Source organism: Lutjanus erythropterus, chromosome 2 (assembly GCF_056507025.1).
Source record: "Lutjanus erythropterus isolate fLutEry1 chromosome 2, fLutEry1.hap2, whole genome shotgun sequence".
Classification (NCBI taxonomy): domain Eukaryota; kingdom Metazoa; phylum Chordata; class Actinopteri; order Lutjaniformes; family Lutjanidae; genus Lutjanus; species Lutjanus erythropterus.
Window position 1 is genome coordinate 38,145,001 of NC_139318.1, and position 26,065 is coordinate 38,171,065.

Consider the following 26,065-nt stretch of genomic DNA (forward strand, 5'->3'; position numbering starts at 1 on the left):
CATATGACCATGCATACATACTTATGACCATACATACATACATACATACTTACATACATATGACCATACGTACGTACATACATACATGTGAGCATACATACATACATATGACCATACATATGAGCATACATACATACATATGACCATACATATGACCATACATACATACTTATGACCATACATACATACATACATACGTACGTACATACATATGACCATACATACATATGAACATACATACATACATACATACATACATACATACATACATACATATGACCATACATACATACATATGACCATACATATGACCATACATACATACATATGACCATACATGACCATGCATACATACATACATACATACATACGTACATACATATGACCATACATACATACATACATATGAACATACATACATACATACATACATACATACATATGACCATGCATATGACCATACATACATACATATGACCATACATGACCATGCATACATACATACATACATACATACATACATACGACCATACATATGACCATACATACATACTCATGAACATACATACATATGATCATACATACATACATATGAACATACATATGAGCATACATACATACATACATACATATGACCATACATGCATACATGCATACATACATACATACATACATACATACATACATACATATGACCATAAATACACACGACCATACATACATACATACATACATATGAACATACATATGAGCATACAAACATACATACATATGGCCATATATATGACCATGCATACATACATACATACATACGACCATACATACATACATACATACATACATACATACATACATATGACCACACATACATACATACATACATACATACATACATACATACATATGACCATACATACATACATACATACATACATACATACATACATACATACATATGACCATACATGCATACATACATATTTATGACCATACATACATACATACATACATACATACATACATACATACATACATACATATGACCACACATACATACATACATACATACATATGACCATACGTACATACATACATACATATGACCATACATACATACATAAGACCATACATACATACATATGAGCATACATACTCATGACCATACATACATATGACCATACATGCATGCATACATACATATGACCATACATATGACCATACATACATATGGCCATACATACATACTTATGGCCATACATACATACATACATACATACATACAAACATACATACATATGACCATACATACATACATACATACATATGACCATACATATGAGTATACATGCATACATACATATTTATGACCATACATACATAAGACCATACATACATACATATGAGCATACATACTCATGACCATACATATATATGACCATACATGCATGCATACATACATACATGCATACATATGACCATACATATGACCATAAATACATATGGCCATACATACATACTTATGGCGATACATACATACATACATACATACATACATACATACATATATACATACATACATACATATGAGCATACATACTCATGACCATACATGCATGCATACATACATACATATGACCATAGATATAACCATACATACATATGGTCATACATACATACATACATACATACATACATACATACATACATATGACCATACATACATACATACATACATACATACATACATACATATGACCATACATACATACATACATATGACCATACATACATACATACATATGACCATACATACATACATACATATGAGCATACTTACATACATACATATGACCATACATGCATACATACATATTAATGACCATACATACATAAGACCATACATACATACATATGAGCATACATACTCATGACCATACATACATATGACCATACATACATACATACATACATACATACATACATACATGCATACATACATACATATGACCATAAATACACACATGACCATACATACATACATACATACATACATACATACATATGAACATACATATGAGCATACAAACATACATACATATGGCCATATATATGACCATGCATACATACATACTTATGAACATACATACATACATACATACATACGACCATCCATATGACCATACATACATACATACATACATACATACATATGAACATACATACATACATATGACCATACATACATACATACATACATACATATGAACATACATACATACATATATACATACATACATATGACCATACATATGAGCATACTTACATACATACATATGACCATACATGCATACATACATATTTATGACCATACATACATAAGACCATACATACATACATATGAGCATACATACTCATGACCATACATATATATGACCATACATGCATACATACATACATACATACATATGACCATACATGCATACATACATACATACATACATATGACCATACATACATACATACATACATACATACATATGACCATACATACATACATACATACATACATACATACATATGACCATACATACATACATACATACATACATACATACATATGACCATACATGCATACACACATACATACATATGACCATACATGCATACATACATACATACATACATATGACCATACATACATACATACATATGAGCATACTTGCATACATACATATGACCATAAATACACACATGACCATACATACATACATACATACATACATACATATGAACATACATATGAGCATACAAACATACATACATATGGCCATATATATGACCATGCATACATACATACTTATGAACATACATACATACATACATACGACCATAGATATGACCATACATACATACATACATACATACATACATACATACATACATACATATGACCAGACATACATACATACATATGACCATACATGCATACATACATATTTATGACCATAAATACATAAGACCATACATACGTACATATGAGCATACATACTCATGACCATACATACATACATATGAGCATACATACTCATGACCATACATACATATGACCATACATGCATACATACATACATACATACATATGACCATACATACATACATACATACATACATACATACATACATACATATGACCATACATACATACATACATACATACATACATACATATGACCATACATACATACATACATACATACATATGACCATACATATGAGCATACTTACATACATACATATGACCATACATGCATACATACATATTAATGACCATACATACATAAGACCATACATACATACATATGAGCATACATACTCATGACCATACATACATATGACCATAAATACACACATGACCATACATACATACATACATACATACATACATACATACATACATACATACATACATATGAACATACATATGAGCATACAAACATACATACATATGGCCATATATATGACCATGCATACATACATACTTATGAACATACATACATACATACATACATACGACCATCCATATGACCATACATACATACATACATACATACATACATACATATGAACATACATACATACATATGACCATACATACATACATACATACATACATATGACCATACATACATACATACATACATACATACATATGACCATACATATGAGCATACTTACATACATACATATGACCATACATGCATACATACATATTTATGACCATACATACATAAGACCATACATACATACATATGAGCATACATACTCATGACCATACATATATATGACCATACATGCATACATACATACATACATACATATGACCATACATGCATACATACATACATACATACATATGACCATACATACATACATACATACATACATACATACATACATATGACCATACATACATACATACATACATACATACATACATACATACATATGACCATACATACATACATACATACATACATACATACATACATATGACCATACATGCATACACACATACATACATATGACCATACATGCATACATACATACATACATATGACCATACATACATACATACATATGAGCATACTTGTATACATACATATGAACATACATATGAGCATACAAACATACATACATATGGCCATATATATGACCATGCATACATACATACTTATGAACATACATACATACATACATACGACCATAGATATGACCATACATACATACATACATACATACATACATACATACATACATACATACATATGACCAGACATACATACATACATATGACCATACATGCATACATACATATTTATGACCATACATACATAAGACCATACATACGTACATATGAGCATACATACTCATGACCATACATACATACATATGAGCATACATACTCATGACCATACATACATATGACCATACATGCATACATACATACATACATACATATGACCATACATACATACATACATACATACATACATACATATGACCATACATACATACATACATACATACATACATATGACCATACATATGAGCATACTTACATACATACATATGACCATACATATGAGCATACTTACATACATACATATGACCATACATGCATACATACATATTTATGACCATACATACATAAGACCATACATACATACATATGAGCATACATACTCATGACCATACATACATATGACCATACATGCATGCATACATACATACATACATACATACATACATATGGCCATACATACATACTTATGGCCATACATACATACATTCATACATACATATGAGCATACATACATACATACATACATACATACATACATGCAGATATAAACATTGGCTGATAATATCGGCCCAGTTTAACTCATCGGACCGATGCCGATATGTTAAAAAATGACAAACATTGGCTGATACCGATATTAATGCCAATATATCGTGCATCCCTAGTTTTTTCACACACACCATCCTATACCCTATATATGTATATATACGTATATATATATGTATATACACACACCCCTGTGAACATTAGTAAAATGTCCAAATATGGTGAAAAATGTTAATCAGTGGTTCCCAAGGCCCAAGATGATGTCCTCAAATATCTTCTTTGGCTCGTAACTTACAGATAGTCCATTTACTGTCACAGAGGAGTAAAGAAACCAGAAAGTATTTATATTTGCGAAGCTGAAATCAGATAATTTTTTACTTTTTTCAGCTTCTAATCTAATCTTAATTGTTGCAGCTCCAAATAAATCTAATGTATGTATGCATTTTATTTATATAAGTCTTTTTTTCCTGTAAGTGAAACTGCTTCTTACTTAAGAAAATAAATTACAATTTTGTGAAAATATTGATATATATCATTATCTTTGATACATCTTTATTATATCATCTGATATCGATCACAGATTCTTGAATTGAGTCAAAGCGTATTGTTGCAGACTTTGTGATATCAGCAAATATCGTGTCATTGTCCAAAGAATTGATGTAATATATGGTGATGAAACTTTTGATTTACACCCCTAGAGCATGTGCAAAAACTTGACATGAGTCGTATTTGGCAATGAATTCTTTAATTATGTACATGTGGAAAACAAAAACAATGCAGCAGTCAGTAGCATTTTTCTGAAATATAATGTTTTAATTTTAAAATAAAATGGTAAATAAAGTAATTCTTTAAAGAGGTACAGTGGATCAGTGGTTATCACTGTCACCTCACAGCAAGATGGTTCAACTCCCAGCTGGGGCAGAGCCGTTCTATGTGGAGTTTGCAAGTTTTGCCGGTTTCCTCCGGTTCCCCCACCATCAAAAACACGTATGCTCGGTCAATTCTCCGGTCAGTACCTCTGACCAAGCCACATTGAACTTGCGTTGGTCCTTGGGTGCTGCACAGCAGCTGCCAACAGCTTCTAATACTTAGGATGGGTTAAATGCAGAGGCTGAATCTCAGTGTATGTTGTACTCTGTATAATGTTATAAATGACATCATTGACCAATTGAATTCCTTGACAGGCCTTTTTGTACATTTTTAATGTCTCATAAGAATGACAAAAGTTTATTTTGCTGGACCTCAAAGCAACAACAAAACAGAGTAAACCGCTTCAGATTTGAGTTGAAGATAACATTTTCAAAATGCCTTCCAAAGTACTTAATGAAGAATCAAGTGGTACATATTTACTATTGAGCAGAAACAAGATCACAACAAGATATGATTTCATATATTCCATTTAGGGCTTTAATAGTTGACAAAAAAAATCTTACGTTTATTTATTATTCCTTAGCAACTGGGTTGTCCAGAAAGTGTCCTCTTGATAGCTAATACACTATCTTTAGAACAGAAGCCTTTGTGGATGAGTGAAGCAGCAAATACCTACCATGTTACTGATATGTTGTCACATCTTGTTGCAGGCAGGATGTTGCGGCTTCGCTGTAAGACCAAAAATGGGAGCCACATAATGCAGGGCCTGACTCACCAGTCCTGTGTGCAGGAGCTGAAGACTAAGGTGGAGGAGCTGACAGGTATCCCCTGTGATGTGCAGAAAATTATGGTTGGTTATCCACCCTCGAGCCTTGATCTTCGAAATGGAGATGCTCACCTCAAGGACTACCCCATCAAATCAGGTATGCTGGCAAACATTCATGAACCAAATTCACACCATTTATAGTTTATATAAATATTTTAATATAGTTTTTTTCCCTACTGATGTCGCAACATTAAGTGTAATGACTGGGTTAAAGGATAACCCTGGCATTTTTCAACCTGGACCCTATTTTCCCGTGTTTTTAATCTAAGTGACTAATTGGAACAACAATTTTTGCAATTACTCCAGTGTTGTGGGAGAGTGCTGCAGCTGGAAGCAGCGAAACTGAGCTACAGCATAATTCCTCCAGGCAACAGTAGACCATCAAAGTACATCCAATAAAGTGGTGGTTGTTTGTTCAAAATAAACCATTTACTCACCAAGGGACTTAGGAAAATATTCTGCCTGTACACTCCGTTTCTCCCTGCTGCTTCCTTCCTTGATGTCTCTGACCTCCCCCTCGCTCCACTCCTGATATTTAACATCTAAAGCCATGAATTAAGGGCTTCTCTTGACCAAAGCAGATTTGGCGATTGTTGGGAGAATATGTTTTATATGGTCTCTGTTGAGTCTCAATGAAGATGAAAAGTTTAAAATTACAATTTTGCAATTTTTGTATTAGCTGTGAGTTTTTCAAAGTGTGGTAATCAAGCACAGTTTTCATGATAATTAACATTTGTAATGGTAATAATCATCAGGAATTTTACCATGGTTTATGTAAAACTGGTAATCGTTTCATCCTTATGAGGAACCCAGATAAAAAAATTTTACCTCACTTTTTCTCATGTTAATATACTTTGACTGTATTAACATTTTAAGGCTTTCCAAATATAAGCAAATCATGCAGTTAACCGCTGCATAGCTATAAACAGTAGATTTTTTTCCCTCTCTAACTCCTTTTACCAAAGTCTTACCAGGCAGAACTGTGTGTTTCATTCCCTCCAGGAGACACACTCATTGTTGAGGAAGAAAAGAACAAGCCAAAGCCTCAGGATCATCCCACTGTGACTAAAGTACCACGCCTGGAAGCCTCGCCCATGCTGGCACGCCGGGTGGTCCCAGCTGATAACTCCTGCCTCTTCACCAGTGTGTATTATGTGGTGGAAGGTGGTGTGTATGACCCTGCCTGTGCCCCGGAGATGCGAGGCCTCATTGCCCAGATCGTGTCGAGTGACCCCGCAGCGTACTCGGAGGCGGTGTTGGGAAAGACCAACGAGGAGTATTGCACTTGGATAAGACGTGACGACACCTGGGGAGGAGCCATCGAGGTGTCCATCCTGTCCAAGTTTTACCAGTGCGAGATCTGTGTGGTGGACACTCAGACAGTCCGAGTGGATCGCTTTGGCGAGGACGCTGGCTACCACAAACGCGTGCTGCTCATCTACGACGGCATCCACTACGACCCACTGCAGAAAGAAACGCCAGGCTCCGACGCCCCGCCCCAGACTATCTTCTCCACCACGGACGACGTAATCCTGGCCCAGGCTCTCGAGCTGGCAGACGAGGCTCGCCGCAAGCGGCAGTTCACGGACGTTAACCGCTTTGCATTGCGCTGCATGGTGTGCCAGACAGGCCTGGTGGGACAAAAGGAAGCTCGTGAGCATGCCAAGGAGACAGGCCACACCAATTTTGGCGAAGTGTGAGCATTTGTTTTGTCTATTCTCCCTCTCACAAATACAACCACCAACCCTGTGCCCCACGTCTGGCAACTGTTGGTCTATCTGTCAATCTGCTTGTGTGATCCTCTACCTCACATTGTCCAGCGACATCTATGGAGAATCTGCAGACACTGTGTTCAGCGTCTAACCGGTTCAGTATTACTTCTTAACTGCTGTCAGTTCTCAAAGTCAGAAACGCTACTGCAGAGGTCCGATGTCATTAAACCATCATTATAGTCTGTTAGAGATGGTTTCAAATGTGTTTAAAGGGATAGTTTGGATTATTTAACGTGGGGTTGTAGGGAGGTATTGATAGTCAAGGTATTAGTTACAGCAGATGGCGGTTGGCCAGTATGGAAGCTAAGCAATGTACTGCTGTGAACAGGATCAGCAGCAAAGAATATTTTAGCCACTTAAAAAAAAGTCCATCTGAAAGAATTAAGATCGAGTGTATCAGTTTAAATCTATGCTGTATTTAGGATATTTTCACAGCTTTACCTTGCTGTTGGGCAGCCTTTTCCAACAGTAAACTGCCATTACATAACCCAAATCTTCCTCTCACAAGACCAACCAAACTCCATGGATGAAATCAGTAATTTTATCTTGCAAAACACAGCAGTTGTCGACCGACTACTGCCTCAGTCTTGCAGTCTGTGTTAATGTGTGACTTCAGTGAATCCAAACTGGCATTCTAAAACACTGAAATCACACACTAACACAAAAACTAACAGATCCAGGCAGTGGTAGACCAGCAACGCCTGTGTTCTGCAGGGTAAAATTACTGATTTCACTCATGGAGTTTGGTTGGTTTGGAGAGAGTATTATTTGGCTTATATAATGGTGATTTCCTATAGGACAATAAGGTAACACATTTAAACTGGCCTTTTTTTTCTAAAGTGGCTGAAACACATTTTGCTGCTGACCCTGTTCAGCTTCTGTGCTGACTAGGGCTGAATGATTTTGACAAACTGTCTATAAACAAATATTATTGCGACTATGTTTACTGATTATTGCAGTGTGATTTGTGGGAATCATAATTTCTCATTTTCATTGAACATAACATTAAAATGATGCATGAATTTTTTTGTGAGCATCTGTACCTTTTTACAAATATTTCACCATCTGCAATTTGAAGATTGCAGAAGGCTTTACTGTAATTTCTATAAAATTTCAATCAGTTGTTCAGCCCTAGTTCCAACAGCCATCTACTCTAGGTAATACACCATCGACAAGTACCTCATATAACCCCACATCAAATCATCTGAATTCTCTCTTTACATGGGTCAAGTAACATATGCAAACAGTTCTTAGGATTTGTTTTAATCTGTTTAGAGTACTCCATGGCTGGGTTGGTTTGATAACTCACTAAATAGTGGCTGATGTGTTGTCAATTAGAAAATGCACAAAATTGGCAACACTTACCTGTGACTGTATAAAGTTAGGTGACAAAGAATCTGATATCCTCTAGAACGAGTTTAAAACAACCACTAAGGATTATTTGCTCTATGAAGTGATCCTATTCACTGTTGTCTTAAGCGCAGCACACAAAGTTTGACTGTTATTCATCATGTTGGTTATGTAGCATGTTTTTTTTAATTTCCCTTGTTGACAGATGTGTCAGAAACTCTTCCAATTCTACAAACAGATAATTTGGTGAACTTTAGATGTCTGAATTTGTTGAGCACAGTCGGGCTGTGTTTAATGCTACGCTGGATTCATCTTTATACAAATGTGTTATCTGTGACATCTTTGAATTTACTGAACAGTGGCCATTGAGATAGGAGCTTGAGATTGAGGTTATGCATTTTGAAATACATCATCATGTTGCAAATTGTGATCCAAAATTAGCCTAATTATGTATGTGAGACTTTTTCCCTTCTTTTTTTCTCCTTTTTTGATGTTGCAAAATGGTTTATTAGTGAGGTTATTTTAAAGTATAAACATTAATGGTGCTGAAAACAAAACATTTTACAAACTTGTAGCTCTTTGTTTTTCTTCATGGGTACGACAGTTTTTCAGGAGTGTAATTTTTAATTCTAGTGTGTAATTTTCAAATGTCATCATGCTGTAAGGACTAATCTTTTAAAAAAAAACGTATATCGTTTTGTTTTATATTGCTGCATATTTTGAGAAACACTTTGTGTGATGAGAGGTGTTGGAGCATTACAGAACACAAATCATGGTGAGAAGGTTGTGTATTGATTAGAAATCTGAAACGAGTGTAAGACATGCTGTGTGAGATCACTTAATGCATTTACTGTTCAGGTACAGTCTGCTTTGCTAATCAGTATTAACCATTTACGTTTGCAATTTAAATTTTTCACCTCACATTTGCAGCCTAAAAGTAACTCTGGTCAGGGTGTTTGAAAACTATGAGTCAAGGTCCACTTTGGTTTAATATTTAATGCATGTTGTCCAAAAATGAATTTTGTTCCACTGTATGTTTCGCACAATTGGAGCATGTTCTCACATTTTAAGCTCAAGTCAGGCATCATCTCTTTGCTACTCACTGCCTATAAGGATGAAGCATGTACTTATGTTAAACCACAGCTCAGAAATGTTGATTTGGGGGAGGCCATGATGAAAATATTCATGGGGTTAGTTTTCCTTGAAACCCACTTTATTGTGGCCTCGTGTTGTGCAGCACCGATATTTCTTCCTCACACGACTTTGATAGAAATATTGGTACTGAGTTGTTGCCAAAAATGGAGTGGAGGACTTGATTGGGGCTTTTTTTTTAAAGATTTTTTTTTATTAGTTCAAACAAAGAGATGGGGTTGGGAATAAACGAAAGGTAAAGCGAAAATGTCTGATTATTTCTTTGTTTGAATGTGAATTAACAATTATTTGTTTTTCCTCAGCTGTTACTTTAGGTAGTTTATTTTTAACTGTGATTATGGATTAATAGGCTTGCATAAAAGTGAAACTACGAACTGGCTTTGTTGTATTTTGTATTTACCAAGTTCTCATGACTCTTCAAGGACAATAACAATGAATGTTGCACACAAAGCACTACAGAATAACTGGATTTACTTGATTTTTTCAGTGTTGTGTCACAATTAAAAAGTTATAGCCGATGTTGTTGTTGTGTATGATTTGTTTTGTGTCAATAATTTACTTTTTTTCCAGTTAACTCCTTGATTTTTTATGGGTCATGTTTGTTGTGAATGCTACAGTTTTGTTCAGTGTAGGGGAGATCAGGGGCAAGTGTAACACATTCAATTAATCTAATCAGAAACACACTAGAGAAGAAAAGGAGCCGGATCACTCAGCACAGGTTTTCAACAGATTTTGAGGTGTGAAAGTAATGAAAATTTACAGTATTTTCTTCTCCTGTCTTAAGTTTAGATGACTGAATTTAAACTTACATAAATTTGATCTACTGGCTATTGTTTAAAAATTAACACGAACAAACTATGCTAAAATATGTATTGCTATCTAGCATACAAGGTTTTATCATGGCTGCAAGATTAAACCTAATGGCACAATGTAAGTACTTTGTTTATCTGTGTTGACTTGCGTTTTGTCAGAAAATGAACACATTTCAATAAATTTAAATGTAAAATTCCTTTTACTCAATTCAGATAATTAAAATCTAGTTGCCATTACAATACTTGTCTTGTCTTCTGCAAAAATAGCACTAGAGTTTTGCTTTGAATGCACACTACGCCAGACACCTAAAACAATTTCAACCATATACGAAATGTGGTGATATTAACCAATCCAAAGTCCAGCCCCTTTTTGCGCTGTGCTCTATTAACACTTTAGCAAACTACCTTGGTCCTCTTCCTGTAAAAGTGACGTAAGGTCACCTCTTAAGTTAGCCATTGTTAGCGAAACGATAGGTAAAAAGCTTGCTAATGTTAACTAATGAATGATGTAGATTAGCTAGCATTTTGCTAATATTAGCCAACTTAGGATGTGAATACATTTTCCTTTTCAGGTAGCCCAGCAACATCTGTTAACCATCTTGAAAATTTGGTTCTTTTAAACATAGATGAGCTTAGCACGTAGCATATCCAAGTACAGGAAAGGAGCAAGTTGACTGAGGTACCAAAGTTGCTCAATTGTCATTGGAGCACAGAGCAAAAGGAGGTGAGTTTTAAGAGGGGTCAGCTGTAAGAGTGAGAATATATTAGCTATATTATCAAAAGATGACAAGTAGTCTGTGTTGCATTTGGCCCCAGTCTCCCCTACTTTATAATCATTATTCATATAGTAACTGTGCACATGTCACCCATATATCTATAACCCCTACCTGACGAACCATGGCCACTGGAAATAAACCCTAGTTGGCTAAACAACACTGATTGTGTGCCAGTGTAGTGGGATTACTCTACCTACGTGTTATTTTAAGGAACATCTCCCTGTTCTTAATAGGATCTAAGATTTGTTCACTGACCAACTGAAGCAGCTGCCTCTGCTACTCCAGGTCACGGGAAACATAAGAACTGCACAGATGTAATTAATAACTTTAATAACAGCTGTATTCCATCCAGGTGTCAAGGCCATTGATTATATAACAACGCAGTGGAATTCAGCCATCATTGTGATCAATCACACCTGTGCTTTTATCTACTGTATGTGCTGACGGGTCAATCAGACTCTTGATATGAACATTCAGTCTATAAATGATTATTGGTGGCCAATTCATTGTTTAGTTGGTAAACAGACAATTAATCACAAACTGTTTTGCTACAGTTCATTGAAGTCATGTCTGGAGAAAACATGGCTTTCATTCACCACTGTCTTTTTGATAAATTATTAAAAGGCCTGTTTCATGGCAGCCATATTGATTTATGTTGGTAACAGGTGTTATCAGATACTAATTAACTAATTTTAAGGTTTGGACTGTTGTCACTAATTGTAGCAGCATTTCTCACCATTCTCCTACATTTTATCATTAGATATACCTGAGGATTTGTAGCAGCCATTTTTATTTTATTTTTTTTTTATAATTACACTTTCATGATTGCATATTTACTTAACTTTTGCATACAACATTTTTTGTAGTGTGGTATTAGTGCTTTTTACTTGATAAAGGAGCTGAAGGCCTCCTCCATCACTGACCACTGGGAATTGGGACGTTTGTGTAAGTTACCAAACAAAATTAGAAAAACAGTTAACAGAGAATACCAGTGGGGGAATGTAACCAAGTACATTTGAAGTACAAATCTGAGGTACTTTGTACGCTTACACGCAACTTTATTAACCTATTTCTTCTCCACTACATCTTAGAAGCAAATACTTCACTTATTACTCCATTAACCTTGTTCTTGACAGCTTAGTCTTTTTACTTTTCAGTTTACAATTTCTCATACCCGCCCTGTACAAATTTAATGATTTCTGAATTTGATTTTTTTCTGATACATTGGTTTGAGATGCATTACTACAAAGCTGGGCTGTTTTTTGAGCTTATGAAAATGTGACTTTTTAGATTTGCATGGTTCTCATGGAACAGCAATGCAACATTAAGTATAATGTGCAGTGAGCAGACCATTGCTGTGAAATAAACAGTAAAAACTGGCACACAGGTATATGACAGAATATTAATTTTAAAATTATTTTATGGCTTCATTTTGCAATAGTGACCTGCTCAATGTACATTATCCTGCGTGTTATATGGTTCTGTACAAAATAATTTGACCCAAAACATTAATTTTCAATGATTTTAGTGATTTAAGTGATTTTGTTGTTCCTCCAGAGTTTATGATTAAAACTGTGTCCATAGCAACCTTAGAATGCTTGTATTTAACAAAGCCATGTAATAAAGAGATGATGATTTTTTAGAATCCGATGCATTTCCGTACATTAAACCGAATTCGTTAAATCAGCACAATCTATACATACACGTATATATATTACTTTTACTTGAGGTCTGAATATTTGTTCCGCCACTATTTTATTCTATACGTGTAACATGACCAAAAAAAAAAAAGCTAAATAATTCACTTTCGCTGTTCAACGTATCGTTCAATCGGCCAACACGGGTTACAGTAGTAACCAACTCAAGTAAGGTTAATGTAACTAAAATACATCAGGGAGTAATTATCTCCTAAAGAATAATAAGTACTCGATTTACGTGTCGTTTTACAGTATAGTTAGCTAAACGATGTAGCCTAACGAGCCTGACTACATAGTACCAACAGATATATCTATGGTTAGCAGCACAGACAGTTTGTAACAGATTAGCAGATTAACCGCAGTTGTGGATACCATGACAACGAGGGCTCGTGCGTCTTAAGGAGAATGCTGCTCTCTGATTGGCTAAAAGCTGCGGGCACAAAGTCCTTCGTGCAGGTGTCACAGAGCCGCTCAGTCACTCACTGTCTTCACTTGTACCAGGAGCAGCAGAAGATGGATAACTGACTGATCCTGCGGACATTCAAACAGGTACGTACCCGATTTATGACATTTTAACTGAAAAACTTTAACTTTATGGTTGTTTAAATTTTCTTAAAGTTAGTTTAAACGACGCTTTATGTTACATAGTTTAGTTAAAACCGTATTTTTCTTTTGACGTCAATGTAAGAGGTGAATCTATAGCTTACATAAAGTCAATGGTATCGTGACTTTAGGTGATTTGACCCTGGTGAAAAACAAATACTCCAATGATGTTAAATTTTAAGATACTTTCGTGTATTTGTAGTCAGACTAATCATCAGTGTACTTCAAGTGTATTAATGATTTGTTAGCTTGAAGTTTGACATTTTGGAACAACTAATTTTGTACAAAGTGTATTTTAGTTGTAATTAAATGATAGAAAATCACAAATGTAAGTGTATTTAGTATACTTTTATGTGCTGAAGCGGAAAAACTTCAATTATACTTAGTACACTTACATGCCTGTGAATGTACTATTATACTCTAGTTGTTTGATTAATGAAATTAAAGTTTACCATGTTTGTGCTACTTTTTACAGTACATCATTAAATAAACTTAAATTGAAGTGCTCTTTTTGTAAACATTCTTAAATATACTTCTAAGTGATATTAATGCTATGCACTTTAATAAAGCATTTTTTAAATTTTTTTTTAAGTATTTTCAATTTAGTATAAATTTAGTAGACACTAATGTGCACTTTACAATATACTTAGAATAATGTAAACCTCTTGTAAGTACACTGAAAAAAAAAACACTTATAAGTATAACAAAATGAGTCTGTTTTTGATAAACTGAAGTTGAACTTAATGACATCTTTTTGAAGTACACATTTTAAAAGTACGCTCTAAATTAAGGAAACAAAGCACAGGTTTGTAACAACTTTTTTAAAAAAATAAGTATTCTCAAATTATATTCCTGCTACACTGACATATACTACTTTTTTGTTTTACCTGGGGAGCTTTTTTATTGCCTAATTAATCTTAATCACTACTTTGTTGCCACATGAAGACTCACTGTATATATAGTAATTTAGAAACGTGTAAAAACCTTCATATGCCATGTTTGCAGTGTTAAGTCAGCTTTTGCATTATTTGAGATTTTAGACTAGTTTATTTGTCTTTTGGGACTGAAGTAAAAGTCATATGCAGATCCAACATCTTTTGATCAATGGATGTTAGTTTTATATTTTTTGTAGAAACTGTATTTGGAGCAGGTATCCTTTATCATATCATATAGCCTAATGTAGTGATACTAGAATGCTGAGGAAGGTTTGAAGGCCAGAAAGTGAGCATTAAAACAAACTTGGAAAAAATCAGCAGTGATGATGGTTTTACCCAGTTACATAATCCAGAACGAACAAAGCATTAAGGACAATAAAACCGTGGCCCAGTTGCTCTTTTATAGCCACAATCAAAACAGAAGTGCAATTGTGATACTGGACAACAGATCCAGAGGAACGGCAGTTAGATTTATTGCTGCAGCCTTTGCGTAAGACGGTTTTGTGAGTTCATCTTGTTTTTTGTGTCAGTTGCTGGTGTGCTGATAGGTGTATCTATTATGGAGATAACATTATGATGCATTTGGGTCTGTGGTTAAGACATCATTTAACTGGAAATGGTCTACAGGGGTTAATGACTAACTACAGTCATATTAGTCTAAAGTTTTGTTATGACAAGGGGAAAAAGTCACATAGGACACTTTACATCACAGGAACTATGTAACAACACTTAAAAAGTGACTTTAAAGTTTAAAATACTCCATTTATATACTGCAAAGTACTTTTTCAGTTGCATCCAGGCCACAGCTCACAGCAGCTGCTCTTGTTATTTGCATGTGATCAACCCTGATTGTGTTGGGTTAGAACACAATAAATGTTATCTCAGAGTTTCCACTGTTTCACAGATTCATATCCTGGCCTGCATGCAGCAGGACAGATGGGGACATTTACATACTGGCTTGGTGATAGGGGCTCTAAACTTTTACAGGGACGGAATGACATGGCAGCAAAGCGTGAACAGCGAACAGGAGTGCTTTTGTGCCTGTCTCTGCATATCTAGCTGCCTGTCCCTCTCAGGTGTTGAAACTTATCCAAAAGTGAGTTTCTTTTCACCAGCATCAGACAGAGGTGCCTTTATACCAAACTTTCAGCCTTATTCAGACAATTCTGGTTGTATTTATTTTATAAAATGTTTGTTCTTGCAGAAATCTCATGCTTAATTTGCTGTTAAACCTTTGTTCCTTCAATTTCAGTGCATCAGTAGGAAGAAACCTTTATCCAAAGTGTCTCACATTGTCAGAATAGTGCCTACAGTGCAGCATCCCAAATCATAGTCTTATGATTTACATTCTCTTTGTTTTTCACCACTTAAAACTAATACACCCAAATTAATAATATCCTCAACTGTTAGAGTAAAACAACGTGGTCCGACTGGATATCATATAGCTTTCAGGAGATCATTGCTGCTGCCCTCCACTCCCTGGGAAACTGATCCGGTTGAGGAAGATTAGGAGTGGCATGTGTGCTGCTGTAATCTGAGTCACATGCAGTAAGAGGACTAGTTCGATATCTGTCAGAAACACACCGAGCTATGATACCCTGTCATTCTCCAAGAACAAGGCTGTCCAGTCATCAGGAAGCTGGTGTTCATGTAAAACACACCACAGGGTTATACAGGATCTAGAGACTGAGAAGTTTAGAAAATAGCTTAACATACTAGGCTATTTTCTACATTTCTAATACACCTGATGAGGGTAGGTGTTGCTCAGCTGGTATAGTGGGTTGTCTACGGGCTGCGGACGCCAAAGTCCTGAAGTGTCCTTGGGCAAGACAGTGTACCACGGTTTGCTCCCCAGCCACTGGTGATGGACAAGCCATGGTTGCATCAGGAAAAAAAGACGGGAAAAAAAATGTATGTCAAATCAAATATGCGGATCAAGCAGATGATCTGCTGTGGCAAGGCCTTAGAGTGCAGCTGAAAGATAAAGAAGAGCCTAATATATCATACATGCTGAACACATGCAGCAAGCTTCAGACTTGCCTAAATCCACCACAGTTCACATTTAGTCAACTTGAATTTCTTGCTTTTCTCAAAAGTTACAGTTGCACAACAATGCAGTTGTGAGCATGGACTGTTTAGAGCTAAAAAAATATTGAAAATATTGATCTACTGTCTATTGCCATCTTTGCAATATGTTTTAATTTTATTATTCCCATGGCATGACTTTGTCACACGTGTCTGGATGAGTTCAGTCATTAAAGTGTCAAATTATATTTTGCTTTTTGCTAAATGTAACAAATGTTCTAACTAACTGAATGTGCTGAATGGAGCTATGATATTGTATGATATTGATCACAGACCCTTGACTGAAATTTAATCAAAATTTTATTGTGGCAGACTTTGTGATATCAGTTGTCAAAAGGATCATTATATTTTATTGTGATGAAAGTTTGATTTCTGTCAACTGTTAAAAACAATTTTGCCTTCACGTATAGGGTTGCAACTTTTGTGCATTTTCCTCAACAGATAGTTGAAAACATCACTAATCAATTAATCATTAATAATTAATAAGATACAATATGCACATCTATTTCTAATTTTAAGTTTTATTTAATCAATTTTAGTGGCAAATCAGTTATGTGAAACATTAGTTCCTGGAGCACAAAGAATTCAAACAAAAAGAATAATAAAACAATGACGCTATCGTTTGAAACACCTGCTCTTATCTGCCTGTTCTTACTTAACAAATGGTGCCACCAAACAAAACAATGTCTAACAGTGATTAATCTATCAATCATTAATATCCCTGTACACAAGGTATGTGATTATAAAATCAGACCTAGAAGAACACTAAGAAAATATGGATGTTGTGAAAACGAGTGTAAATTTCCTATTGTTTTTGCATTAAAATGGCCATTATTCTGCAGAAATTGATTTTTAAGTGTTGGGTGTAGGAGTTTGACCAAAAACAATTCAATGCATCAAAAACAGTAATTTACAAAAGCAATGGTTTACCTGTCAAGAGACTGTTTAGATAGGCCAGTTCAGTGGCTCCCAAACTTTTTCATGTCTAGGACCCCCACAATTTGACAGGATTTTGTCTGAGTATTATTTTTAGCCTTTTTTTTTAAGCTTTAGACTGTCTTCACGGTCAATCAATTATCAAACTAGGACCACTATAAATTACAGTCTATTCCCTTGTTGTTCCAACTTCCAAAAAATGTGAGAAAAGTTAAAATATTCTTTCCTTTGGGACCCCCGACAACCCACTGAAGGACCCCTGTTGGTCCCTGGACCTCAGTTTGAAAACCACTGAGCTAGTTGATTCTACAGAGGCTGTAAAGGGTTTGTTTAGGATTTTTAAATGTGTTTTAGTCACTTATAATAATTTTTAGTTTTCTTTGAAGACTTAAATTCCCTGTTTTTCTTGTGATACTTTCCCCTGCAGCTCATTCAGTGCATACAGTAATTCTGTGCCAAGTTGGACCCATTAGTTTTTCTTTAATGGCATGATGATGTTTGAAGTCTGCCATAGTGCACTCTTGTCTTAGTCATGCTACTGTATTATAAATGTGTTTATGAAGACACAGATTCTTGTGCAATATGTTCTAAGTCCTTATAAAAATATCCAACCTTACACAACCCAGCTATAATCTAGGCCATGTTTAAAGACAGTATGGGCTAATAGCATTAAAGTAACTCAGGACTAATTTTAATCATGGGTTGAAATAACCCAGGGTTATGTTTACATGTGTGACATGTTTATATTTAATCCTGAGCTAATAGTAAACACAGATGAGCCTGATCTGGAGCTGTCCAGTTCCCTGTGGTGCTGATTACACATCTCATTTTCCATCCTCTCCATGTCTCTGTACACCCGCTGGAAACAAATGTTTGAGCCATGTATTGTTAATAAGTGTCTGTACACTTTGTACTGTCATATATTTATTAATTATAGATCCAAAGTCTAAATTCCATTACAGCTTAAAGTTGTAATATGGCAATAAATCATATGTGGTCAAAGTTCTTGAATTTAGGTTCAACCTAATCCAGTCAGAAAAATACTAAATGTTTTGTTCTGGTTTAATGCAGCAGTTTGTCAGATGTGATCAGTGCTTTGTTGATCAATAATTGCAGAGAATTCACATGTTGCCGTTTTTGCTGGGCATCTATTTATTACGAGTTTTTGCACTAGACCTCTATCATGATGAGTATGTGGCACGTTTGTTGTTTGCAAACTTTTAAACAGACTACCAGCATCGAGGGTTACCTTCTGTGTTCTTAACTGTTTAAAGAACCAGCTTAGTATTGGTATAGTCCGGTGCACTTATTACTGATTATACCTTCTATCTCTCATTGATGTCCATGTGTCCAATTTACTCTCAAAACTTATGCTGATTAGAAATTGCTGCATAAGGTTAGTACGAGGTAACACAAAACCTATTGTAAGGAACAAAACTTAACTGCTCACCTTTTCCTCTACTCAGCACAAATTCACTGCCACATTTTGCCATTCACTCTCCGAGGCTCGCTCAACAGACTCACAAGGCTACACAACCTTGACCAATCAGTGGTCTGCATTGTTAGCTGGATCACCTTTATCATCGGGACTAAACCCAACATACTCCCAATCAGGAGCAGTGGCATTTTTCTTTTATACTAGTCGTTTAAGTTTGTCTCCCAGCCGCCATCTTTCTCAGCTCAGCTGCCTGTTCCAACATTAGAGAGACTGACCTCTGGTGACGTACACTGCACACTACAATACATTGCCTCAATACAGCATCTCTGTATCAGTTTAATACAAAGAGGAGCATCTGTATTTTTCATGGTTTTGAAATTCACTCCTTTTGAGATTATTACATATGCTGGTATACTGTAATACCTTTGTAGAGTCAATCTATATAATCTATATCTGTCTACCCAATCTCTACAGAAATGAATACAAACTAATAGCATTCTGGAAGACAGGTTATCTAAAAACCTGTGGAAAATGGTCCACGGAGACATGAGATATAAACAATGGTTAGAATATGGTAAAATGGTATGGTCCATTAAATGGAACCTGCATTCCCTTTTCACAGATTGAAACACAGCAATCTGCACTACTAACCTTGGACAAGTAGGACACCAAGATGCCCAAGAGTGATACCTGGCCAGGTGGCGTTGGATTGGAGACGATGACCGGCATGGACAGTGCTGGCAGCTGTGACAGCGTTGTCAGCGCCAATTCTGGCTTTGTAAGTTACTGACTTTACCCTCTTGAACTCTAGGTTCACGTTAGTTCTACTACTGCTACAAAGCTAAGCGCTGCATCTGGTTTCAATTATGTGCTTAAAGAAGTAAAGAGTCTGTAGAAGCAAAGGACTTAATTGTTCTGTCACTTTCTACGTTTATGTCACGTGGGATACCACATTGTTTATTTTTGTCAAAATGGAAGTCCTGTTTATATATTACAGAGTGATGACAGTCTGGAGCACCTGTCTGCTGAAGAGAAGGCCTGTCTCATGTTTTTGGAGGAAACTATTGAGTCTTTGGACACTGAGGAGGACAGTGGACTGTCCAATGACGAGTCTGACCAAATGCCTGGGGTTGGCAACCTTGCCACCAAACTGGCTGACCTATCAGCCTCCATGAGCAAAAGCAAGCTCAACAGTGAGTTGATCTCTGGGCACAGGTGCAGAATTAGTTTAACCGCAGTCAATGAAATACTCTGAAGGGAGATGCATCGTATCTCTGATGATGAACATGTACTTGTTTGTCTTTCAGGTTCACCAAAACAGGCCTCTAAGGAACCCATGAAGGAAAATGTTGATACCAAACCCATGCAGAAATACCTGGTTCCTACGCCTCTTGTTGTGGCGAGCAGCTCGCCACGTTCTGTACCCAGTGTAAAGCCGGGTGTCCCTCCAGACAAAAACCTCAGCCTTCAGTCTCAGGTCACTCCTCCAAGCAAAGAACCCGGTCACAAACACAACCAGAAACCTCCACAAGTACCTTTAGAGGTTAATGTTGTGATACCTCCTCCCACCAAACCCAAGGACTACTCCGTTAAGACAGGTGAAGCTCCTTTACCCAGAGGTCCTCTGTCCTATGAGGCACTTGTTCACCTGCGGAGGAGCGCCTCCACAAAGAAGACGCCTCTATGTCCCAAAATTGATCATACTATAGACTTGGATAAGAACCTTCCTTTGACAGAGGAAGACTCAAACCTTGGGAATCTACCAAGATCTGATAGACCCCACACAGGGGCTTCTGCACCTAAGACATGTCCACCAGCTGTGGCCCCCAAACCCAAAAAGATTCCTGCCAACATATCTGCAAAAACACAACCTGAAGCATCTGTAAAGCCAGACTCTTCATACAGTGTAAAGCATGCTACAGATCCCCAGGTTGTGAGACTGGAAGCTCTGCAGAAACTGGGCCTCCTGAAAGACCAGCAGCCAGAAAATGAGACGGTTGCCCCACTGCCTCCTCCGAAACCTCACCCCTCTTTGAACCCAACACCAAACAGATTTACAAAAGGTCCATCAAATGTTAATCCATCAAGAAGCCCGTCGTTTTGTTATTCTCAAGTGTCCTCAGAGCCAAAGAACAGGCCTCTGCAGAGCAGTGCCAGTTTCAGTCACTACTCCAGACGTGACCAACAGCCGGTGTCACATCCCGCTCAATCCAATGGATTGAAGGCAGCTGGTCTGGAGCGCTCTGCTACCCTGGACAACCACAAAAAAGGTGGAAACTGTCCTGAACCGCGACACATCGCAGCCACCAAGCCAGCGACAGCCACCTCTGCAGCTCAGCCTGCACCGCACAAACCTTCAAACTCAGTCGGGTATACTGTGATGGTGGTGCCCGGGATGGGAGCCGATCGAAAAGAAGCACTCAGAAAGCTCGGACTGCTCAAAGTCTAAAACAGATGAACAGCAGGAGTCTGCCTGCGTAAATGCAGTGCTCAGAAAGAGTTCAAGAGTACCATCAGCTTAAAGAGAGTTAGGGCATTAAGCTGGAACTTGGCACTTGGCACTTTGGCAAACGAAAGCAGAAGAGGATGAAGAAGAGGACGATTGTAAAGAACAATTCCAGCACTTTTAATGTAGATTGCAGATACTCACTTACTTGAGGGCAGTTTTTTCAGTTAGATAATACTTGATCAGGCACAACAGGACACCAAATCAGCCTAAAGCCCTTTTTTGCATGGGACTACTATTACCAGGGGACATCGTGATTTAGATATTACTTTACTTAAATTTGCTAACATTAATGTTTCAGATGTGGAGCTTCTGTTCCTCAGCAGCCATATTAATAATATAGTTTAGAGTTTTGCCCACTTTGAGCACATTTGCAGCTTGTTTAGATCAAATAACAGATGCTTTGTAGCTGTATTTGAATATGAATATTCACCATTACTCATTTTATGTGTTGATACAGCAGGTCTCACAGCACAGCTGTTCAGTACTGTTCAACATATTATGAGCCACAATCAAAATGAATACTTATTCAGTTCAATGACAACAGAAAACCGATTTGTTTAAAAGTGAATGACCACAAATCACCAAGATACCGATCTGTAGAGCTGCGACGATTGATCGATTATTAATCGACTATTAAATTAATTTGCAACTACTTTGATAATCAGTTAATCATTTTGAGTCATTTTTTAAAGAAAAAAAATGTCCAAATACTCTTTATTTTAGTTTCTCAAATGTGAATATCTTCTCAAATCTTAAGTCCTCTCTGACAGTAAACTGAATAAATTTGGGTTGTGGACAAAGACATTTGAGGACGTCATCTTTGATCTCTTTGGCAAACACTGATCAACATTTCTCACCGTTTTCTGAAAAGTTTATGGCTGAAAACACTGATTAATCGTGAAAATACTCGACAGATTGATTGGTAATGAAAATAATCATTAGTTGAAGCCCTGCCAATTTGCACAGGGCTAATTTTAATCACAAGACCTCTGTATTTGGCGAAATATGGTAGGTTATTTACATTGGAATTTTTACTTTATGATTTACAGATCCACACAGGATTAAGATCACAGACAACCACTGCCATTATTCCAAGTTACTCAAGGTCCCCATGCAATACTAGTCCCATACAAATAGGGTTTAAGAGTGTATATTTTCAAAAAGAAGTTTAAACAACAATATAGTTTTAATGTACTAGCCTTGACTCATGTGTCTCCAAATCAGATACAGAATTGTGTTGCTGAATGTTTAAAATACATTTTGCATACATTAATGTGCAGACATGCATTTATGGCTATAAGAAATTATTTGTCCTCAGTGATAAAAATTACATTTTAGAATGGTGGTAACATACATTAGTAAGCCATCTTGTGGCTTTCCATTAATGTTCTTTCCTCGTTATAATGTACATAACATGCTGCACAACTGTACTCCTACTTAAAGGAAACATCAATTCGAATCAACAGATTTTTTGTTAATGCTACTGATTGTTTCATAATTCACAGATGTGCCTGTAAGTGGATTGTTGAGTACAGTCCTTGGAACCATCAGTTTATGCAGCTCATAATTATTGTAAAACCAAAATTTGAAAGTGTTTCGGGTGATTTTTCAGTGTTTTAGTAGTAGCTACCACCAGTACATTATTACTGAGATCTGATATACTGATAGTTCACTGATTTGTTTCTACTATTATTTTATACAGTAGGTACATATGGTTTATGTGGTTTTAAAAAATGTGTGACAAATGTTCATATAACTGCCTTCATTGTCCAAGTATTGGAGATGCTCGTCCAATGAAAAACCATGATAATTTGATTATTTTTACCTACACTAGCTACCATTTCCATAAAAAAAAAAATCAGTGAAAATAAAGAAGTCTGCATTTTAGACGTATATTGTGTTTTGTTTTCCTCATCCTCACAAGTTTAAAGGAATAGTTGAGTTTTTTTTGAAGTGTGGCTGTACCAGATACTTACTGATAGTCAGTGTATTACCTGCAGTAGATGATGGTCTGCACGTCCCCAGTTTCGAGCAGTAGCTGGAGTACTTGTGTAGGAAGCTAAGCAATGCACTGCTGAGGACAGGGTCAGCAGCAAAACTTATTTCTGTCACCTACAGAAATCAATAGGAGTTTAAGTGTACACTATATTCTAGGATAGTTTCACTTCTTCACTTTGCCGTCAGACAGCTCAACAAGAAACTGCTGTTAAATGTGACAAATATTGCTCTCTCTCCAAAGCAACCAGACTCCTTTGGCAAAACTAGTGATTTAACTTCACAGAACACGTGAGTTGTTGGTCTACCGATGTTAGTTTGTTTGTGTTACTGTGTGCCTTAGTTTGTGTTATTGTGTGACTTCAGTGAATCTAAACTAATCTTTTGAAATGCCTAACTGATTGAGGCAGCAGTACACCAGAAACTCCTGTGTTCTGTGAAGTAAACTTACTGATTTTGTCTATGGAGTTTGGTTGGTATGGAGAGAGTGATAATTGGTTTATTTTAAAGTGGTTTCGTTTTGGAAAAGGCCATCTGATTGAAAGTTAAAACAGTAAAAATATCCTAAATATTGCATACACTTGCACAGATACAGATTTTTTTTGGTGGCCCATTTTTAAGTGGCTAAAACACATTTTACTGCTATCACAGTCTACAGCAGTAGAGTGCTATCTATTGTAGGTAATACACTGACCACGGTTAAGTACCTCATACAACCGCACTTCAAATAATCCGGCAATCCCATTAAATACAGAATTACACCTTAGATCAGTCCATCTGTTTCTGTGCAAGTAATAAATTGAGCCAACATTTTGAATTATGCAGCTTAGTTAATGAAACAGATGCCGCTCCATGTGGACTGTTTGACTTGTGATTTGAAATGTGAGTCATTTGAGCTCTTAATGGTTTGGCTTTTCAGACTGTAAGTGTCCCGTTAGTGGAGTTAGTGTGGCACAAAGAAGTTAAGTCATTCAGTCAAACCTTCTTTCCTGTAAACCTGCACAGTGGCTTTACATCGCTGCTCCTTCCAACACTCCACTTACAGAATAGACTATCAGTCATACTACTCATCTTACACGCCGCTCGAGCAATGAGAAAGCCTGCTCAGCTGTTCTTCCATTATCCGATTATCTTGAGCCCCACCTCCGTGTGAACTCAGCAGGCCAGTGTTTTCCTTTCTGTTGTCTCGATATCCTTCGCATGCAAGATTTCTAATTCCTGCCACTGACTTGTTTGAATTGCAAAGCATTTGTTACGCAACAGTCTTGAGGCCGTTGAATAAGTGTGTGGTTGATTATTGCAAGAGACGATTACAGTTTCCTTCTGTAGTGTTATCTCTCTGGAAGGCAACGGGTTCACCTAATAGGCCAGCATCTGTGTCTAGTATGTCTGCACACGGGCAA

The 26,065-nt window shown here is 36.4% G+C and overlaps 2 protein-coding genes across 2 annotated transcripts in view; both read left to right on the forward strand.

The window, feature by feature from the left end:
• Positions 1 to 9,396, forward strand: part of yod1 (YOD1 deubiquitinase) — a 26,711-nt gene extending 17,315 nt beyond the window's left edge. The window contains exons 2-3 of the mRNA XM_084739057.1: positions 6,487 to 6,699; positions 7,605 to 9,396. Coding sequence (XP_084595183.1) covers positions 6,492 to 6,699; positions 7,605 to 8,302 — 906 coding nt within the window. The 5' untranslated portion in view covers positions 6,487 to 6,491 and the 3' untranslated portion in view covers positions 8,303 to 9,396. The remainder of the gene's footprint in view (positions 1 to 6,486; positions 6,700 to 7,604) is intronic.
• A 5,217-nt stretch (positions 9,397 to 14,613) lies between these two features.
• Positions 14,614 to 23,469, forward strand: LOC146332088 (specifically androgen-regulated gene protein). The gene is made up of 4 exons (XM_084739070.1): positions 14,614 to 14,710; positions 20,781 to 20,936; positions 21,156 to 21,351; positions 21,466 to 23,469. Exons 2-4 carry the CDS (start codon positions 20,832 to 20,834, stop codon positions 22,605 to 22,607), a joined length of 1,443 nt encoding a protein of 480 aa, XP_084595196.1. The 5' UTR covers positions 14,614 to 14,710; positions 20,781 to 20,831; the 3' UTR covers positions 22,608 to 23,469.
• The last annotated feature ends 2,596 nt before the right edge of the window (positions 23,470 to 26,065 follow it).